We start from the raw sequence: 22,375 nt of genomic DNA on the forward strand, positions 1-22,375 counted from the left end.
AAGGTAAAATTTTAGGGGGGCCACACTTTGTACTATGTTATGTTTTTTTGGAATAAACAGTACCACTTTCTGTGGCCCCCTTTTTTGAGGACCTAAAACTAAACTATTTTGAAAAAAAATTAGTAGTTTAGAAACTAGATTCAAAGGACTACGACTTTTGTTTTTGTCATATCTTAAAATTTTGAGCGTAACTATCTTCAAATTCTTGTTGAAGTCCAAAATTTGTTGATTTCAGGAAAAAGGTGTCCACTTATACCCCCCTTTTGGCACCACAACTTTGTGCACTTACCCACATGTATGTCTAACAACCATAGTTTATTAAGACCAAAGTTTTAATAATATTTAAAGATAAAAAGTTGCCTATGGACTTGCTTATTAGGGTGAGTGGATGTTAGTTAAGGAAATGTTGTTTCAAATTGCATCCTAGACAATGCACTACAAGGACATAATAGATTCATTAGGTTTAAACAACATAATTCTGAGTGCACCATACCTCAACCAAAGAGTACAAGTCATGGGATTCAACATCTAACTGAAGCTATATCTTGAAGAGGTTGAAAAGGGGAGAATTGGTAATGGCTTCCAAGTGTAAAGTTAAGAGATGTACCATGTTGAATTTTGGGTGGAGAACACCCCAACCAAAAAAGTACAAGTTCTAGGATAAATCATCTAAGCCAAGGTAGATCATCAATGTGAATGAAAAGGGTAGTTGCCCATGCCCATCAAATGTCAAATTAAGTGGAGCATACTACATTTGTACCTCAATTGACAAGATGTGAGACTCAAGATGGAGCGTTGAGCCAAACTATGTCCTCAAAGTAGTTGAGAATTATATATCAATTGACAAATGTTTACAAGCATTAAATTTCCTATTAACATGACATACTCATGACTTGATCCATAATAGACTCATTCAAAAAAATATACAATATTTTTAAAATTTGAAAAATCAAAACCAGTCTTCACAAAGTCAATCCATGTGATTTTTGAAAACATGGAAGAGAAATTAACATATGTTAATGGCTTTATCATCCGTCAAAAACCATGTGGCTTTTAAAATACACGAATTTTTTCTCTTTTAAAAATATTTGAATCGCCGTGTCATGCGTCAAAATCCACGCCGTTTTGTAAAGTACATGAATTGTTTTTTTCATTTTAACATATTTTTATCGCTGCACCATTCGTCAAAATCCATGTGATTTTTGAAAATAGCTGGATTAAATTTTCCTTTCGGATATTTTAATCACCACATCACGGGCTCCCATTAAGAACAATGAACGGCTACGGCACGTGAGGTAAGGAAACCGTGGAAACTGTGGGCCCGACAGCCCGTTAAGCCCGGCGCTTGAACAAATCCAGAATAATTTTAAAATGAATTAAAATGTGGATTGACTTTAAAATATTGAGATCAAAATTTTAATTATTAGAGTTCAACATATATTCAAGCTTGACGTAACTTGTTAAAGGGTTGTAGTTCAATTGGTTGGGCACAATTGATGAGGATGATGATATCTTGACATTGTCATCCACCAAGGTTCAAACCCTCCGAGGCGCATTTGGGTCAGGTTCGACCCCTGAGTGACTTTGATGGACTGGATCCCCTGCACGTGGCAGCTTAGCCAAAGGACGCCTTCTGATTAGATATTCACATACTCATAATGTTGTCATCAGCTATGTAATGGCAGAGATGCCGATATCTATGTAATCCGATTGTTTTCATCAAAAAAAACAGAAGCTTGACCTAACTTGAAAATACTTAATTCAAAATTAAATTATTATCAAAGTTAAAAGTATATGAATGGAATGTTGTGTAGGCCTGGTTTTCTGTCTGTACCCAGCGAAAAGACGAGCAAAGTGAAGATGCTGCAGTTGTATATTAGGCTGAGGACCATGAATGGTGATAATGTCACCTTCTCTTCATATTTCAATCACCTCAACACATATTCTGCTTCTTCCTGCGATTTACCCATTGCTCTCTCTGCCCAACTTGTAAGTTTTTCGTTGCCCAACTGTTACTTATTGCCACTTTTCAATGCAAAATGAATCACTCAGATTTTTCAGACACTTGAATATTTGCATTGCCTTGAATGTAATTGGGTATTCATGAATGATAATTTGTGATATTATTTCTCACATTTGAAATCTTGAGTTGTGATCTTTATTTATCCAATCTTTTTAGACGTCTGATTTTCAAAATTTAATAGAATATGAGTTATGATCTTGTGGCCATCCAATCTTGTTTTTAAGTTCTAATTTACAAAATCTGGTGAAGTCTGAGTTAGCGATTTTGTATCAAACTTCAAATATTCAAGATCCGATAGAACCTGAGTTGGTATCTGGTATCTATTCAATTTTCAAACAAAATCTGAGTTTTTATCTTGTTATATCCTTCTAATTCTCAAACAAAACAAAGGAATGGAACTTAGAAACCATTAAGGTGCCGTTTCATGGAGGGGGTTTCCTAAAAAAATCAGTCGGTAGTCTAGAGATTCTTTAAGATTAATTTAAAGTGGAAAAGCTTAAGCTGGTAGGGCGATTTCTAGCCCCTATGAGTTTGTGGCAGAAAATTAGGATATTTTCCCATAAGATGACAGGAGTTGAGTATAGAGGAAGTCATTTTTATAGTTTGAGTTTGAATAAACATCCCTCCAAAATAATTATATCAAATCTGCATTCTTGGGGATTAACTGATTGTATGCAATTTATCAATGAGGGAGAAAGTAAGGATTTCTTCATCTTAAGAATTGTAGGTAGATTGATTCATTTTTCCACGCAATAAACTTTGGTTTTTATCTTTTAAAATTGTATTTTGAAGAATTTTAGTTAAAGTTGTTTCTTTAGTAAATTTGATTTTAGTCCATTTTAATTTTAATTTTATTTTTAGTCAAAGAAGTTTAAATTAAGATTCATGTTTTTATATAGTGTAGGTAAATTGCTCATGAGAAATCTTTTACTTAAAACTGATTTGATGATTTGATAAGAATGTTTGCTGAAATATTATTCTAAATAAAAGAAAGAAAATGTAAAAATCATTCTAAAAAAATATTAAAATGCATGAACATGTGAGACAATTAGTAACTTTTATATTTGATAAGATGACAAATTGAATAAATAGAAGAAATAGACGTAATTTTTTAGAAATTTGAGTAGTAAAAAATATTTAATAAATAGATTGTAGACAGTTTGAATAGTAGTTTTCAATGTTTGTTTATTTCTTAATTAATTTCTTAACATTGTATTTTGAAATTTTCTATTTACAAACTATTTCTAAAATAACTTCGATGTCATCTGAGTTAAATTTAAATTCGGTTCTTGTATACTTGTCAGTTCTATTTATAAAAGAGGCTGGGATTGAAATTAAAAAATGTGTGCATGTGCATGTGTGTGCGTGCGCGCGCACATGTGTGCGTGTGTGTGTGTGTGTGTGTGTGTGTGTGTGTGTGTGTGTGTGTGTGTGTGAGAGAGAGAGAGAGAGAGAGAGAGGCGAGAAATGGGAAAAAGAGAAGTGGAAGAGGATGAGAGACATGAGGTTGAGATAAAGAGAAAGAGAGTAAATAAGGAGGGCTAAAAAGAGAGGGATAGAAAGAGCGGTGGTAATTAAAGGGAAGTGATCGTTGGGGAGAGTGAAGATTTATTTATGGGACAGAGATGTGCAGAAGTAATAGAGAGTAAGAGAAGAGGGAGAGTGATGCAGTGATAAATGCAATGGAAGCGAACACAATAGGAACTAGCACCAGCAAGTGATAGATTATAAAATTCTTCTATTTAATTTATCAAATGAATAGTACATACACTAGCTCTCTTGCAGATTTCTTCTTTCTGTAGCTTAGTATCCAGAAACTTTGCTCTCCAACTTGACCTAAACCTAAACCTAAAACTCTATTTATACTTGCTAAGATAATCTATGAAACCTTCTAGATTATTACAAAATAGGAAAAACAACTTATAGAAAATTCTAGATCAATATAGAATGGGGAAGAATGACCCCACAATGATCTGTACAAATCCCAAGAAAATTATCTTATCCTAATGATGAAATCAAAATAAATTTCTCAAGTCGGCTCGTGCATAAAACTTGACCTAAATACTTTATATAAAACTTTGACCTAAATACTTTATGTGGGTGCTCCTACACCATACTCCCCAGAAAATTTTATCCCAAGCCCACTTGAGATAAGCTCTTGTAGAGTGGTACCCTGCTTCTTGATATCTTGTGCGGTCATCCACACAGCATCTACATCTAAATAACCTTTGAGTTTTACCAAATACTACTTGGACTCCTTTCCTCTTTTTTTCTTTATGACTTAGGTGTCAAGTATCCTTTCTAGCTGTGGTGTCTTCTTAAATGGTAGACATTGAAGGTCTTTTGTATCAGCCATTTTTCCTATATCAATTTCTTCAGTGGGTGCTTTGAATGGTGTGAGGTTTGCTATGTTGAAGATGGGAGAAATGCTAATCTCTAGTGGCAATTGAATCTCATAAGCATTTGGTCCAAACTTCTTTAATATTTGACAAGGACCTAGTTTTCTCAACATAAGTTTGGTAGATTTACCTTTTGGTAGCCTCTCCTTCTTGAGATTTGCCCATACTAAATCTCCCACTTCAAATTTTAAGGGTCTCTGTTTTTTATCTACATGCTTCTTATACTTTTCAGAGGTTTGTTGGAGTTGTGCTTTGACTTCATCATGGATTTCTTTTATGGCAATAGCAAATTCTTCTCCTTGGGCACTAACTTGTTGTTGTGAACTCATATCTCTTAACTCAAAAATCCCTCTAGGATGAATTCCATACACCATTTGAAATGGTGACTTTCCTGTACTTCTATTGATGGAGTCATTATATGCAAATTTGGCTTGGAGTAGGATTACATCCCATTTTGTTGCATGTTGTCTTGTGAGTGTTCTTGACAAATTGCCCAATCTTCTATTAACTACCTCTGTTTGGCCATCAATTTGAGGGTGGTAAGTTGATGAAAATGATAAATTGGTTTCAAGTTTCCTCCATAAAGTTCTCCAAAAGTTTCCTACAAACTTCAGATCCCTATTTGAAACTGTATTGAGGGGTAGCCCATGAATCCTTATGACTTCCTTGAAAAAGAGATTTGCTATATGAGAAGCATCATTGGTTGACTTACAGGTAAGAAGTGAGCCATTTTGCTAAACCTATCTACTACAATAAATACACTATCATACCCCTTTTGTGTCTATGGCAGCCCTATTACAAAATCAATCGTTGTGCTTTCCCAAGGTCTAGATGGTATTGGCAAAGGTTGATAAAGCCCAGCATTTGTAGTCCTTCCTTTGGCCCTTTGACAAATCATACATGTTTCCACAAAGTTTCTCACATCAGTCTAAAGTTTAGACCAATAGTAGTACCTTCTAACCAATTATAAGGTTTTATCCAAACCAAAATGTCCACCCATTGTTCCACTATGCTTCTCTTTGATAATGTTTGTCCTCATAGAGCACCTAGGTACACATAGTTGTCCTCCTTTGAAAAGAAGTTTTTCTTGTATCAAGAAATCAGAAAAATCACCATGGTATCTCACCAAACTCCATACATACCTTGTAGATTTCACCAAAATCTGGATCTGCTACATACATGTCCTTGAGTGCTTCAATTCCCACACTTTCTAGCTATATCTAGGAGACAGTCAGATTCCTTCTACTAAGAGCATCAACAACCTTGTTTGATATGCTCTTCTTATGCTTGATGGTGAAGGTATAGGCTTGTAAATACTCCATCCATTTCATGTGCCTATGACTTAATTTGTCTTGGCTATTTAGAAAACTAAGTGCTTGGTTATCGGTATACACAACAAACTCCTTTGGCAATAAGTAATGTCTCCACCTTTTGAGAGCTTGAACTAATGCATACATTTCTAAGTCATATGAAGAGTATTTCTGCTTGGCTTCATTGAGTTTTTCACTTGAGAAAGCCACTAGTTTTCCTTCTTGACTAAGAACTGCCCCTATAGCAACCTTGCTAGCATCACATTCTACTTGGAAAACTTTGTTAAAATCAAGTAAAGAAAGAATTGGTTGCTCACTAACCTTTTTCTTAAGCAACTCAAAAGCTTCATTTGCTAATTGACTCCATGCAAACTTACACTTCCTTCCTCCTTTAATAGTTTCTAACATAGGAGCACATATATGACTTAAATTTCATATGAGTTCCGTATAAAATGCAGCAAGACCACGAAAGCTTCTAACATTTCCAATTGTTTTTGGGGGTGGCTAGGATAGTGTAGCACTTACCTTTTCTTTATCCATCTTCAAGCAACCTTGGGAGATCACAAAACCTAGATATGTTAGCTCCTCTTGCATAAACAAACATTTTTCCAAATTTATTACCAATTTCTCCTCATGAAGTCTTCTCAAAACCATGTCAATGTGCTCTAGGTGTTCTTCCTTTGTCTTGCTGAAAATTAATATGTCATCTAAATATACTATGACAAACTTGCCATTGAAGTCCTTGAGTATTTCATTCATAAGTCTCATGAAGGTACTAAGAGCATTAGAGAGTCCAAATGGCATTACCTTCCATTCATATAATCCATCATTGGTTTTGAATGTTGTCTTCCACTCATCTCCAACTCTTATCCTTATTTGATGGTACCCACTTTTTAATTCAATCTTGGAGAAATACTTTGCACCTCCCAAACAATCAAGCAAATCTTCAATTCTTGGCATTGGAAACCTATATCTGATTATAATCTTATTAATGGCTCTAGAATCAATGCATAACCTCCAGGTTCCTTCCTTCTTGGGTGCCAAAATAGCAGGTACAGCACATGGGCTTAAGCTTTTCGTAATCAAGCCAGAATTGAGTAACTCCTTTACTTGTCTGGCAATCTCTTCATTTTGTTGTGGTGTCATCTTGTATGTAGCCTTATTGGGTAAAGTAGCTCCAGGAATGAAATCAATACAATGACTAATGTCTCGTATAGGTGGTAAAGATTTTGGCATACCTTCTGAAATCAAACCTTCATATTTATCCAAAAGTTCTTTCACTTCATTAGGAATTGCCTTCTTTGTTTCAGCCTCCTTTCTGTCTTTTCCAATGGGTTCTTGTGGTTGTGGGTTAGGCATCAAAAGAAAACAAGGCTTAGGTTCATCCTTCATGTCCCATAAGAATTCTTTTTTATTAACCACCATAATGTTGGCTTCCCTCTCCTTATTTTCTTCCACTTTCTTATGATCAGCAAATGGAATCAATCTAATCACCTTTCCATCCTTCTTGATGGTGTATATATTGAGTTTTCCACATCATGTTGTGCCTGCAAATCATACTACCAGGGCCTACCAAATAACAGGTGGCATGCATCCATATCGACTATATCACACAAATTTTGTCCTTATACTTTCCAATCTGAAAATCAACCCATGCTTTCTCATTTACGAGAGTTTGTTGACCCTTCGTTAGCCATGAAACCTTATAAGGAAAAGGATGATGTATTCTCCTAAGTTTTAATTTCTCAACCATCTCAAGAGAAACTAAATTCTCAATAGATCCTGAACCAATAATGACATTACATACCTTACCTCCAGATATGCAAGCAGTCCTAAAGATAGTTTTCCTTTGTGGTGGTTCCATGGTAGTAGGCACTTTCAAAAGTGTTCTTCTCATCATTAAACTTTCTCCTCTTTCAAGTACACTATCTGAGTCAACCATCTCTTTCTCTTGGTATTCATTATCTTGTACCAAATGTGTTCTTCTTTCACCTTGTGAACTTGAACTTGCTCTATCTGGACACCTAGATGCATAATGTCCCTCCTTATTACAATTGAAACAAACAATTGAACTTGCCCTTCTACCACCAAATCCACCTCTTGAATTGCCTTTTCTACCTCTGAAATTTCCTTCACTTTGACTGGTTTCTTGCTTTATCTCCTTATGATCTTCATGGTTTTGTCCTCTTCCTTGGAAATTTCCTCTTCCCCTTTGATTTCTTCCTCTTCCTCTGCTATTTTGTTCTTGCCTTCTTTTCAATTTGGCTTCCACCTTGAATGCTAGTTGATAACATTTCTGTACTGTATCTGGACATAATAAATTAAGTTCTTCTTGAATGTTCAACCTCAATCCATTGAGATATCTAGCAACTTTTACACTTTCACATTCACTTTGCTTCAAATGACCTCAGGCTTAATTTTTGAAATTCTTTGGTATAGGCAATGACGTCTAGCTCCTTTTGTCTTAAACTTTGTCTCCTTCGATGAAGTTGGATTTCATAATCCTCAAGTAAGTATGTTTCTCTCACCTTGACACACATCCTTTCCCATGAAGTTATCATGTTCTTACCTTCTTTGACCCTTTCTCCTTGAATGAAATTCCACCAAGTGAGGGCTAGTCACTTCAACTTTGACTTGGCAATTTTTACCTTATCCTTCTCACATTCAAAATGGTTGTTCAAGGCTTCTATCCAATCCACAACAGCATCAGCATCCATCTTTCCTGACAAGATGGGTAGGTCACCTTTGGCATCCTTCTTACCAACTCTTTCAAGGGCTTCTATAAAGTATCTCTGGTCTGCAAGTAAGTTAACCACCTCCTGCTCAGGGGTATCCTCTTCTTCCCCTTCTTCCTCTTGCTTTGAGGAAACCTTTGCTTTCTTTTCCATCCGTCCCTTCATCTTCTCAAATTCATCTAATAACCACTTATTGATTTTATCTTGTTCTTGCATCTTCTTTGCCAGTTCAGCATTGGTGACCATGTTTGATGTTTCAGCTTTTGACTTCGATCCAGACATAAAATCTAATTGCCTCAAGAGCTTTCCCCAAGCTCTAATACCAAAAATGATGCAGAGATAAATGCAACGGAAGCAAATACAATAAGAACCAGCACTAGCAAGTGATAGATTATAAAATTCTTCTATTTAATTTATCAAATGAATAGTACATACACTAGCTTTCCTGCAAATTTCTTCTCTCTGTAGCTTAGTATCCAGAAACTTTGCTCTCCAACGTGACCTAAACCTAAACCTAAAACTCTATTTATACTTGCTAAGATAATCTACAAAACCTTCTAGATTATTACAAAATAGGAAAGACAACTTTAGAAAATTCTAGATCAGTATAGAATGGGGAAGAATGACCCCACAATGATTTGTACAAATCCCAAGAAAATTATCTTATCCTAATGACAAAATCAAGATAAATTTCTCAAGTCGGCTCATGCATAAAACTTGACCTAAATACTTTATGTGGGTGCTCCTGCACCAGAGAGAGTCAAGATGTAAATATTAAAGGGAAGTGATGGTTGGAGGGAAATAATTAAAGAGATTAGATAGAGATAGAAAGATAGTAACTAGGGCATGAGAGAGAGGGGGGGAGTGGGGAATAGATGGTGAAATTTGGGAGGGGGCGAGATTGAAGATTTATTGATGGGAGAGAGATGTGTCAAAGTAATAGAGAGTAAGAGAAGAGGGAGAGAATCAAAGATGTAAATTGGATATATATGTTAAGGGGAATATATGGTTAGAATGGGACAAGGAGAAGATAGGATTATAGGTAAAGAAAATAATTAGGATATGCAATAGAGAGAGCAGGGGGGAGAATAATTATGAGAGGTACATGAGTTTGTGTCCAAGAAATTGTGTGTGTGTGTGTGTGTGTGTGCGCACGCGCGTGTAAAGGGAGAGAGAAAGGATAACAAAATTGAATAGTAACCATAAACCATATTAAGTTGTAACCTTAAAATAAAATCAAACTATTTCCCTAAACTTAATTAAATAAAAACTATCCACTAAACTTTATCAAAGACTAACATATCCCTAATTGAATAAAATGCCATATTGAACCTAACCCATAGATTAAATTAGTAATTTAACCTAAAAACTAGTGGTTCTACATATATAAGAAAGTCCACAGATGACAATATTTTAATTTTAAAATATAATTTTATTTAAAGTAAATTAAAGCTCCAGTTATCTCTACACTTTCTTTCTATATTCTATATTATATAATATATAATATATATATAGCTAGTAGCATCTAGATGAGAACCTTCAAAGAATCAAATTACAATATATATATATATATATATAAACAAGCTGCGCCACCCTCATCAATATTAGCATATGAGATAAATGAAGTTAGGGAGTAAATAGTGTGAAAGCTTTAATAATAAAACTGTGCTCTTTTAATAAAGAGGCAATTATGTGCTTATTCTCTAGATTAGGAGCCTTCACTATAAAGATAATCACAGATAACATCCACGTGCACGCTGGTATTTGAAGGCTTCAACATGTGTAATAATCGCAGTAACAATAAATTGCAATTTTTGCTCATATCTAATTCCTTGTTTATAGGAATTTGTTCGTCTTCCATAATTGATAGGACATGTTGCATTTAGGGCCCGTTTGGTGAGTGGAATAGGAATACGTATTTCAAAAATTTTGAATTCCTTGTTTAGATGCACCAAAATGGGATTGGAATACAAAGTAAAATAGGAATACGTATTCCAATTTTGGCCCAAAAATGGGGTTTTGCAATTCCACCCAAATAGGTGTTATTGGAATAAGTATTCCTATTCCATTTTTTTTAATTTTAGAAAACATAAATTTTCAGGGCCGTGAATTCCCATCAAATATTGGCTAAACCAAACGAAAAACAAGAATACGTTCTATTCCTATTCCACTCACCGAACAGGAATACGTTCTATTCCTATTCCACTCACCGAACGAGAATACGTTCTATTCCTATTCCACTCACCGAACGGAAATACATTCTATTCCTATTCCACTCACTGAACGGGAATACGTTCTATTCCTATTCCACTCACTGAACGGGCCCTTAAAGACGCAAGTGATAAGCCTATTAGTATTAAAAACTACCGGTGCCACCTCTTAATCTCATAGAAAAATATTCAACCAGAACACATTTTGGAATCTTAATTCGTTTAAGAATGTCAGCGCCGCTACAGAAAATATGAATGTGTATTTTCCATCCTAGAACCTCTTTCAGGTATTTTTATATAACTTCTAAATATTTTCTTAAATTAAATATTTCAAGTGTCAATTTCATGTGTCCTTCTGATCGTGAGTGTCTGAGAAACGACAATGCAGACAATCCATCGACTACGGAACTTTAAAACGCATCTATTCACCGCTGACGAGTACCTTGTATTTCTTATTCGTTTGCACTAAAAAATAAACTGGTTGATGTTCCACCACTGAATGTGTTATTTATGAGACAAAATAAATGGTTTTATATTAGTCAGTACACTATCTTATGACGTTCACTGTAGTTTTCATTATGTAAATTGTCCGCTTTTGCTTTCTAGGAGGGTTGACAAAGTTCAAGATCCATTTCTTCCTATTATGTGTTATTCTTGGTAGCTAGTAGGCTGAGTTTCAATTTAATTCTCTTCTGGCTGTAATTTCTAATATTGTTTTGATAGTTAGTATGCTATATGTTCAGTTCAGTTCTCTTGACTAAAATTTAATCCAAATCTTACAGCAAAGTTGAAATCTCTGTTGTTCTGTCCATGCAACTTCCAACAGATGTTGCAAGGACACAAGTGTTATTGTATTAAGATATCACCACAGATTACTTAATGGGCTCTCATGCTTGTCACTGCAAACCATGAATTACCATTTCTTTTCTTGAAGTGCACCAGTATTAGTTACAGTTGATTTTGTAAACATTAAGGTTTTTATATGGTACTTAATTGTCTACAATTATTGTTTGGGTTTTTAGATAGTAACGATGAAGTCTTCTCCGATCTGCTGTGTGTACAAGATTGAAATAATAGTCATTTCAAAATGTCATAAAAAAACCTATTGCTCTTTCTATTATCTCTTCTTTTTAACAACCAGGAAATTTGTGCAATCCAACACTTGTTTACAAATGTGTTAATAATCATAATCATTAATATTAGTACCAATAAAATTATAGAAATATGATAATTCATAACTGTTGTTCTTCCTCAATCAAAATGTATGGTAATTATCTACCACAATCATTTGATTGATTTCTAATGGTGATGTTTTAGCAGGTAACGCTTCATGAGTATGGCAGAGAGAAAAAGAGATGTTCAGGACCCAGAGAAATTTCAACTGAGGATGTTAATGTGGAATTTGTTTGAAGATGCGGATTGGATCGATAGATTGATGATGGTCATTGGCAGCTTAGGTGCAGTGGGTGATGGCTTTTACAATGCAGGTGTCCTCTCCATTCTTAGTAATGCTTTTAATGATCTCGGATCTGGTTCTACTTCCATCGGTAATCTAAATCAAGTAAGACTTTTATTATAAAAAAAAATTCTTTGTTTTTTGGTTTTTTTTGAAACGTGTTGACGTATTGGGTTTTCTTCATTTTCAATTGGTTTTTCCATGATGCAGACTGTCGTGTATTTTCTATATTTGGCTGCTGGAGTAGCAGTTGCAGCTTTTCTAGGTATGATTTTCACTGATTAAAATAGGTTTGCATACGAAAGTTTTTACTCACAACGAAGTAGTACAAAATAATTCTATCTTTTCCCATGTTTTTGGGAATTGGGAACAACGTAATATGCTGTTATCTCTATAGTCTGCATGATAAATATGAACAGCCATATACTATTCTGAATTCTAACTAAGCTTGCTATTTCTGAGTTTTTCATGGTACTATTTATAATTTACGAACAGAAATATCCATGAGATTAAGTACAAGTTGTCTAGCATTTGAACTCCATGTAAATCTCTTTTTTATTTCATAAGAGGGGATGTGGCTTGCTGTAAAGTATTTATAAGTAAGGGCTCTTATATTTATGTTAAGAAAAAATAAAAGCTGAGGTACATATTTGTTTTATAATTAAAGAATTGGATCTATTTTATAATGTCTAGTAAGGACCTTAGTTCAATTTTCTGTCACTCAACATGATGTGTATTTAAGATAGTACAAATGTTTGGATCATGTGTAGGGAACGTTGGATAATATGTACATCATTATTTGAATGAATTAATGAAAAGTTTTAGTAACATTGATAAGATCTAAGTAAAAGTTTTAGTAACATTGACAAGGTCTAAGTAGTCTATGGAACTCAAGATCTACACACATTCTATAACAGAGTGCTGAACTCTCGAACAATTTTTAATCTTATCTTTAGATCCGTCATCAAACAGTGAATTTTGATGAATAGGTTTCTTTTATTTTGTCAAACATTACTTCATCAAATAAAATTTAAGTTGCATAAAAATTGATCATAGTTTGTGAATTTATTATTTTTTAAATCTATAGATCAATAATAATACATTAATATTTTTTAATAGACTTATGAATAAGATAAAGATTTTAAACATAAACAACAAAAAAAAAAGAAAACCTTTCACAAAAAATAGGTAAAAAGATGTCATTCATTTTCTCACAAAATAACCATTACAATCATAGATTTTGATCCAGATGAAAAACAATCCTGCATTTTCTCTAAAAAAGAAATTCAAATCCAACCAAGCAAGTCAGATACTACAAGATAATTCGGTGCAATGTGTTTCTCACTTGAATCTATTATAAACTTTTCTTTTCAAAATCTATACTCCATAAAACTTTTAAACCCATGCACAGTATGACCAATTTGATTTTCTGCCTTGGCCCAAATTCTGAGCTGGTAAACCAGTGACAATTGAAACTTTTTCTCAAACCCATATAAATATATTACAATTCAAAATTTATCAATGCATAAATTGAAACAATCAATTTTCTTTGCTTCCATGATTTGAATCTACAGAATGTGTTTTTCAGAGGCCTTTTGCTGGGCAAGAACTGGAGAAAGGCAAGCTTCCCGCATGCGTAGAAAATATCTGATGGCAGTACTGAGGCAGGAGGTTGCATTTTTTGACACTGCAGGCGTTGATACGGCTGAGGTTATCAACAGCATCTCCAATGATACACTCATCATACAAGATGTATTGAGTGATAAGGTAATAATTGATTTTCAAAAACGAGACAAATATTCATTTCTTAGGGTGGTTATTCAATATTGTTTTCATATTGTACATCAGCTCAATTTGTTGTGGACTGGTTTAAGCTAATTTTGTGAGGAATATTTAGGTGCCCAATTTCATCATGAACTTGTCTACATGCGTGAGCTCCTATGGTGCTGCCTTCTATTTGTCGTGGAGGCTTGCTTTGGTGACTTCGCCCTTCTTAACATTGCTGATAATACCAGGTGTGCTTTATGGGCGAAAGCTGATGGCTATTAGTGGGAAGATGCACGCAGAGTATAACAAGGCCAGCAGCATTGCGGAACAAGCTCTTTCCTCTGTTAGAACTGTGTATTCCTTTGTTGCTGAAGAGAAAGTTATGTCCAAGTTTTCATGTGCACTAGAAGGAAGCGTGAAGCTGGGGATTAAACAGGGCCTGGCAAAAGGCCTGGCTATAGGTGCCAGCGGTGTCAATTTCGCTATATGGGCATTTGTAACATGGTATGGAAGCAGACTTGTCCTACACAATGAAACATCAGGAGGAATGATTCTTGGAACGGGATATTGTCTGATCATTGGTGGCCTGTAAGGATCTGCCCTATAGAAAATAATATTCAAGCACTTTCATTTGCAGTACGTTTTTTTGTTGTTATTTCCCCTGTTATATCTTAGGGTGAGATTCCTCAGAAATTTTAATAGCCATGGTTAAGCGTGGAACGCTTGGGATGATGGTCGACACTAAATTTATAATAACTGAAACATTTAAATGGTTTTAGTTAGCATGCAGAGCCCCCTGAACATTACAACAGATATCTTAACCATTATTATGTTTACTTGAAAAGATGTTAATTTGCGCTATCTTTATCAGAAGTCAAGAAGTCAATTATGTAGTTTTGAGTCAAACATTTGACCTATGTTTTGTGAGAAGTGATTCGCAAAAGCTCATCTCTCATGAAAGTAACACTGAGCAAAAATTGTATCTAGGTGATGTTCACAGAGGTGGAACATTAGCCATTTTCCAGAGGTCACCCTTCCCATTGCTACTACAACTTAAGTGTGCTTAACCACAGTTTCTCTCTAAGATTGAACCTACTTAACTTGCTATTCCATTTACCTAGATTAAGTAGATTTAATCTTAGAGAAAACTCGATAATAATGTGTTTTTGCCTTTAAGTAGCGATAGGATAGGTGATATTGTATTAAAGATCCAATGATTCATCTCAGTGAACATCACCTAAATACAAGAAATACTAAGTATTCATGAAAAATAGATTTTTGTCATGAAATATGGGCCAATAAATTTGGCCTCGACAATTATAAAAGTTGAATCTTGATAGTAATATATAGAGAATAGTTCTATTTATCAACGTGTTAATTGAGGAATCCGTTGCTCTCAGCGCTTTGGGGACGGCACTGCCAAATCTCAAGTACTTCTCTGAGGCAAGTGCGGCGGCATTTAAAATATTTGAAATGATCCACAGAGTTCCAGAGATCAATTGGGATGAAACAACTGGTAAAGTATTGGAAAAAGTCTCAGGGAAAATTGAATTAAGAAGCGTGGAGTTCGTATATCCTTCCCGGCCAGAGACCATAATTTTGGCCAATTTTAACCTCATAATTCCAGCAGGGAAAACCGTGGCTCTAGTGGGTAGCAGTGGTTCCGGAAAATCCACAGTCATTTCATTAATAGAACGCTTCTATGATCCCCTCAAAGGAGAGATTTTTTTGGATGGAGAGAACATTCAAAACCTTCAGCTCAAATGGTTGAGAACCCAAATGGGGCTCGTCAGTCAAGAGCCCGCACTTTTTGCTACCTCTATATATGAAAACCTCCTGTTTGGTAAAGAGGACGCCACCACGGATGATGTCGTGAATGCAGCCAAAGAAGCAAATGCTCATGAGTTCATCAGCCAACTTCCAGATGGCTATTATACTCAAGTAAGCATCCCCTGTCTCCAGTTTTTTAGCCGGTCATACAAAAAACGTGCATTGTTTCATTTGTTATGCTCATACCCAGGTAAGTTGTATGCATTTGCCTGTTTGAAACCATTGTTCTGTGTATATTGTTTACTGAGTGCAGGTGGGCGAGAGAGGTGTACAGCTGTCAGGCGGCCAAAAACAACGAATAGCAATAGCAAGAGCGATTTTAAAACATCCTTCAATCCTACTCTTGGATGAGGCCACAAGTGCATTGGATACAGAATCAGAAAAAATAGTTCAGGAGGCCCTTGACAAGGCTTCCATGGACCGAACAACAGTGGTGGTAGCCCATCGTCTTTCTACCGTACGCAATGCAGATAAAATAGCAGTGGTTCAAAGCGGTGAAGTGATTGAAGAGGGCAAGCACGAAGAACTCGTTCATAAGCCCAGTGGAGTTTACGCAGCTCTGGTGCAATTACAGCAACTGAACCCAAAGAACGGGCAAAAGAGCAGTTCTACTGGCGGTATTTCTCCAGCTAGTATTTTATTAGCTAACAGAAGCAGACATGGATCCCGAAATGAATCGAACCATAGTAGTCGGTCAAGACGTATAATTGCAGAGCAAGAAAAAAAGGGCGAAGAAGAATACAATGAGATTCATAAAAACGTGGAGATGAAAGCTCCTAAGGCTCCTTCGCTCAGGAGACTATTAGCATTGAGTACTCCAGAATGGAAGCAAGCTGTTATGGGCTGTGCAGGGGCCATTGGTTACGGAGCTCTGCAGCCTGCGTATGCTTTTACATTGGGCTCCATGATAGGCACCCTGTTCTTGAAGGACGAAGACGAGATGAAGCGAAAGGTGAAGATCTATTGCACTATTTTTGCATGTTTATCCCTCTGGGCTTGTGTGGTGAGCTTTATTCAGCATTATAACTTTTCCGTCATGGGGGAGTTGCTGACCAGAAGGGTCCGGCTCATGATATTGGATAGGCTTTTAACTTTTGAGATTGGGTGGTTCGACCTGGACGATAATTCAAGTGGAGCACTGTGTTCAATGCTAGGAAAGGATGCCAATGTGGTATGTAGTGCATTGCATTTTCTATCACAGCTCTTATAGCAGTCGATTTCTTTCTTGTTATTGCTACATAATTTTGTCCAATCATATATTTAGTTTTCTCATATCAACCTTACATTATTGGAATGATTTAGGGTTTAAGGTTTAAATTTCTACCTTATTAGTTGTTATAATTTCGTCCAATCTATTGCTATATAAATTTGTCCAACCCTATATTATTTCAGGTAAATCTTATATTAATTGAATGGTTTTGTATTGAGCACAAGTAAAATGAATCATTTTTGTCTAATTTTGTGTTGGTAGGTGAGATCTCTCGTGGCCGATCGAGTATCTCTGTTGACTGAAGCTCTGTCTGGAGTGGGAATTGCCTGCATACTGGGCCTTTTCATAGCATGGCGTCTAGCCCTTGTAATGATTGCAATGCAACCTATCATAATAACATGCTACTATACGAGAAAAGTTCTTCTCCAGAACATTTCCAAAAAGTCAGTCAGTGCCCAAGAGCAAGGCTGCCAGGTAGCTGCGGAATCAGTGGTAAACCACAGAACCATAACTGCTCTCTGTTCACAGGACAGAATTCTCCGCTTATTTGATTCCAAGCAGGAAGTTCCTCATAAAGAAATCAGTAAGGATTCATGGTATGCGGGATTGGGCCTGGCAACCTCTCAGTCTCTTACTATATTGAATTGGGCAATGGTTCTCTGGTACGGAGGGAAGCTGGTTAGCCAAGGAACCATAACAAATAATGATCTGTTCAAAACCACATTAATTTTGATAAGAGCGGGTAGAATAATAGCAGATGCAGGTAGCATGACTTCAGATATTGCCAGGGGAGCTGATACTGTAGAGTCCCTGTTTGAAATTCTCGACAAAAACACACTCATATGTCCAGATGATCCAGAGACCATTAAACCTGAGAAACTGGAAGGTAATGTTGACTTGGAGAACGTGGATTTTGCTTATCCAGCTAGACCTAATGTCATTATTTTTCACAATTTTAGCCTGAAAATTAAGGCTGGAAGTAGCATGGCTCTGGTGGGACAGAGTGGGTGTGGAAAATCTACTATTATTGGATTGATCGAGAGGTTCTATGATCCACTGAAAGGAAGAGTGACACTGGATGGAAAAGACATCAGAAGTTTCAATCTGAGATCCCTACGACAACATATAGCTTTGGTTGGGCAGGAACCTACATTATTTGCTGGGAGTATTCGTGAGAACATTGCATATGGTAAAGATGATGCAACTGAAGTAGAGGTGATCGAAGCTGCCAAGGCTGCAAATGCCCATGAATTTATATCGTGCGTAGACGTCCTCAACCATTTGTTTGATTTGATTAAAATATTTTATCAACTTATGAATTGATTGAGTAAAATTATAAATTATAACATCTATAATTCAGCGGTTTAAAATTATAAATTATAAAATCTAGAACTCAGTGGTTTGGTCTATTGATATGGATTAACAAAAATTGCATGATTATTGAAGTCTGGTTCATATTGTAAGACTGAATCAGAGCAACTAGGGATACATAAAGATCAGGGTCAAATAATTCTGGTATATTGAGAAAACGAGCATTTTTGGAACACTTTCTAAACCACCCTGATTTGGGTTGGCTGTTTTTCTTCTTTTTAGATTTCTGCTCTGGTTTTGCTATGTTGCTGTTGTTTTGTGGTTTTTGCTGTCTTAATCTTATTTCTTTGTATTTCATTGTGCTTTATGCTATATCCTTTGTAAAACATTTTGAGCCCTTTCAAAACTTGACTCACCCTAACAAAACAACTAGGAAAACATCGCGAGTTTAAGTCCTGAACAGTAATATATCAAATTAGATTGGACAGATTCATATTTACATACCAAACAGTAATCATCTTCCTTGTCACTGCAGATGTTTACAGGATGGATATGATACAAACACAGGGGAGAGAGGTGTGCAGTTGTCAGGAGGGCAGAAGCAGAGAATTGCCATAGCCAGGGCAATAATAAAGAATCCAAGCATACTTCTTTTAGATGAGGCCAGCAGTGCATTGGATGCCCAGTCTGAGAAAGTGGTTCAAGACGCCCTAGACGGAGTCATGGTGGGTCGAACAAGTGTCATTGTAGCCCATAGGTTGAGTACCGTCCAAAATTCGGATTGCATAGTTGTTATTGACAAGGGAAGAATTGTGGAGCAAGGAAATCATTCTCAGTTGCTAAGCAAAGGTGAAGAAGGTGCTTATTTTTCTCTTGTGAATCTTCAACAGCAAAATCAATTTCCCTTGCCCTGAGTTCCGAGTGGCAAGAAAGAAGGCTGTAAAGATGCATGTTGATCTATATCGTGTGTATAACTGAACTTCACTTGTAAATTAAACCACACCATAAGTGATTTAGCACAAGGCATTCATATCAACTCACTGCAACATGTGAATTCTTTCCTCACATTCATAACAATCCATTGCACCATCTAAATTCTTTCCTGTATTCTATACTATATTTCTGCAAGCTGCATCGTTTAACCTGCACTGCTTCAAAAGTGATCGTGACCTCTTAAAATGTTACTATATTTCCGCAAGCTGCACATTTTACCTGCATTGCTTCAAATGTGATGGTGTGTCACAACCCACATAATTATGGACATTTTTAATTCATTTAATTAATTTTTACTTCCTAATTTCTTAAATTAATTGCGACAATTTTATTTAAATGGATTTCAAAATTTAAATTAAATAGACAAAGAATAAGAAACGGTTACTGTTTTGTGTCAGTTTTTCCCCTCCTGTGAATGGAATTTTCAGCGAGTTGGCATTTAATGGACTTCTTTCTCTATTTTGAGGGGACGGGTGTTGGTTCTGGGAGGCATCTAGTTCTGAAACACAATTTGGAGGGAACTGGTTATGAAATAATTTTTAAAAATGGGTAATGCGGTGGCATTATCAGTTGGGCGACGAAGGGTGAAAAACATGAAAAGATTGGGCTAATAGATGCAACAAAAGGAGGATCAGATTCCATTTAGAGAGGTGTTTTGAAGTGTGCATGAGCTAGAGAAAGGAAGAGGGCTACGTTGCATTTTAAGAAAAAAAGAAAGGTCAAGAACCACTATGGAGAGCATATTAGGTAAGACATCCACAAACGTCATTTCTTTCTTTATTAGACAAATTACGAATTTTGAATATGCAATCAGTGCAACGTTTTAGCTAATTTAGATTATGAGTTATTCTGTTTTGATCAAAAAGTCCCCTTGGATATGCTCATGAACACGATGCAAAATGCTAGCTGCAAATGAACATGGAGGCGTTAGCGCAGGAGCGTAGGAAGTCCTCCACAGATACTTCTTGTGCTCTCAGATTCCTCAATGATTATCGAAAAAAATTCGATTTGAATCTAATTTTACATTTTAGTGTCTCAGAAAATCTCATAAAAATTTCCATGCTTGCAACCATGAAATTTTCAACTAAGAAAGATAGACATTGTTTGATTACTAAGATACTTATTGTCGGGAAAATATCTTTAAAAAGTCACAACTGATAATTTGACAATTCTTTTATACCCGTAATCATCGAATTCTGCTGAGACATATTGTCAACCACTTGGTGCGCATCCTTCATAATCCTGCATTTCCCATACATAACCCCAAGTGCATTTCCGACAAACAAATTGCCCTCAAATCCACCTCTAACTACATCTTCAGGGATTCTCCTCCCCCCTTTCCAATGTACGTGATTCGCCACAAGCAAGAACACTGGGAAATGTAAACTGATTCGGTTTAAACCCTTTTCTCTGCATTAATTGAAGGGCTTCTTCAAACATGCCTTCCCTTGAATGAGCTATTATTGTCTGCAATTGTTGTGGTTCAGGAGACCACATTTGTTCTGGGAATTTCATCCAAAACTCTGCGTGCCTTTGCGAGCTGAGCATGTTTCGCTTATGGTGACAAAATACAAAATGTACACTTGCAAGTACACCTTTCTTCATAGATCGCTAGCAATTTCCAGTCCGCATGACTTTGCGTAACCTTTGTCAATGTTGGTAAACAGATATGTTCTTCTTCAGTGTAACTCTTAAATGCCCAAACTTGGAAGAGTATCTGATTACAAACAGTTGAAAAGCTACTTATAGATGGATTGGCTTTTTTCTGAATTGGTAGGCACAGCTCTTTAGCATAGATTTGCAATGAATTATGTTTTTCTCCTAAATTAATTCGGAGTGTGTTCTTGACTCAAGAACACAAGAAGTAGAACCAAGCCAAACCTAAATACGATCTAACTCAAGGAAATTAAAATTTCTAAATATCTAAATAAGTTTATGAATCCATAGGTTTTATGAATTCACAAAGCTTAACTGAGTAATAACTAGTACTAAGCTAAATTAATTTGAATTTGAACTGCAATTAACAAATGAAAAATGTTGAAGGGATTTCTCTTCGAATGAACGACGACACTACTTATCATATTCATTCGTTGTTTCGAGATAGGGGAATGAAACTCTATTCTTTCCTTGCTTCAATTCAAACAAAAGAGAAAACATAAGACTAAATCTAACAGAACTGGAACGGTAAATAATTGATATAAACTACCATTCAATTGTCTCTGCAACATAAAGTGCTTCACACCAAAAATTCGCCGACCTTTTATTAATCTTTCAATCTCATACATATACAATTTCGAGATGACCATTACAATGGAAGTTCAATTGGTTCATCTTCTCAAAAATGACAAATGGCAAGGCACCAATTTGTCACATTTCAATAATTACAAAAGAAAACAAAAAGGATGCAGAATGTGAATCACTTCGACTTCTTCCCCTTTTTTGCTTTTGCTCTATAGGCCTTGGCGGCAACTATGATTGGGATGTTAGAATCTGAAAAGATTAATAACCCAGAAAACTAGTGCAAAGAGTAAATATCTAAACTATGAATGCAAATGATACAAAATCAAAATAGCATCATAGAGTTAGTCTCCAAGAGAGTAATGCAAATGCTGGAAGCAAAATAGCATTAGGAGGATGCAAAAACAAGAGATGCAAATACAAGCCAAGTAGCATGCTTATATAGGCTAGGAAGAGGGAGGAGGTGGCAACACCAACCAATGAGGAGCAACCATCTATCAGACTAAAGATAGCAAAGTATCTTCCCAAGATAGCTAATGGATGCTCACATGTAAGAAGATGACACCTCACAACCATTCACCTAATAAGACATGCTTTATTAACCTAAGCGAGATTATTAAAAGTGTAGGAAAAACCTAGCAAAATAGGAAAAATAAAAAACTACACTAACAAGTTCTTCATGTCCAGGCACATGTATATTGGTATATTTTAAGAGCCATTTGGAATGTTCTCTGGCCAACTCCTTCATAACGTTTAGTTGATTTGGTAGTTCCTCTATGGACATGTGTATGCATCCGCTGAGTGCTTGGAGTTCAGTAACCTTGTTTTGACTACTAGAAGATATGTCAGACAGACTATCCAGAAATTTGGAAAAGTTCTCCTTCATGACATTG

General features: G+C 35.8%; 1 protein-coding gene and 1 long non-coding RNA gene across 3 annotated transcripts; one reads left to right on the forward strand and one right to left on the reverse strand.

Annotated features, from left to right (window-relative positions):
* Window positions 1–1,494: 1,494 nt before the first annotated feature.
* LOC149549613 (putative multidrug resistance protein) lies at window positions 1,495–19,316 on the forward strand. Of its 2 annotated transcripts, none has more exons than XM_089792928.1 (9): window positions 1,495–1,989; window positions 11,995–12,238; window positions 12,344–12,398; window positions 13,722–13,900; window positions 14,031–14,488; window positions 15,301–15,841; window positions 15,984–16,901; window positions 17,202–18,199; window positions 18,787–19,316. In XM_089792928.1, the coding sequence occupies exons 2-9, from the start codon at window positions 12,008–12,010 to the stop codon at window positions 19,163–19,165; spliced, it is 3,759 nt and encodes a 1,252-aa protein (XP_089649054.1). In that variant the 5' UTR covers window positions 1,495–1,989; window positions 11,995–12,007; the 3' UTR covers window positions 19,166–19,316. The 2 variants fall into 2 exon arrangements, with proteins under 2 accessions (XP_089649054.1, XP_089649053.1); XM_089792927.1 differs by having other exon boundaries at window positions 11,998–12,238.
* On the reverse strand, window positions 18,699–21,102 carry LOC149549614 (uncharacterized). The gene is made up of 2 exons (XR_016354125.1): window positions 20,425–21,102; window positions 18,699–19,463 (listed from the first exon to the last, which is right to left on the reverse strand). It is a non-coding gene; the product is annotated as an uncharacterized LOC149549614 (long non-coding RNA).
* Window positions 21,103–22,375: the final 1,273 nt, after the last annotated feature.

The sequence above is a fragment of the Cupressus sempervirens genome, chromosome 7 (assembly GCF_028749045.1).
Source record: "Cupressus sempervirens isolate cs-2001-9-10 chromosome 7, ASM2874904v1, whole genome shotgun sequence".
Classification (NCBI taxonomy): Eukaryota; Viridiplantae; Streptophyta; class Pinopsida; order Cupressales; family Cupressaceae; genus Cupressus; species Cupressus sempervirens.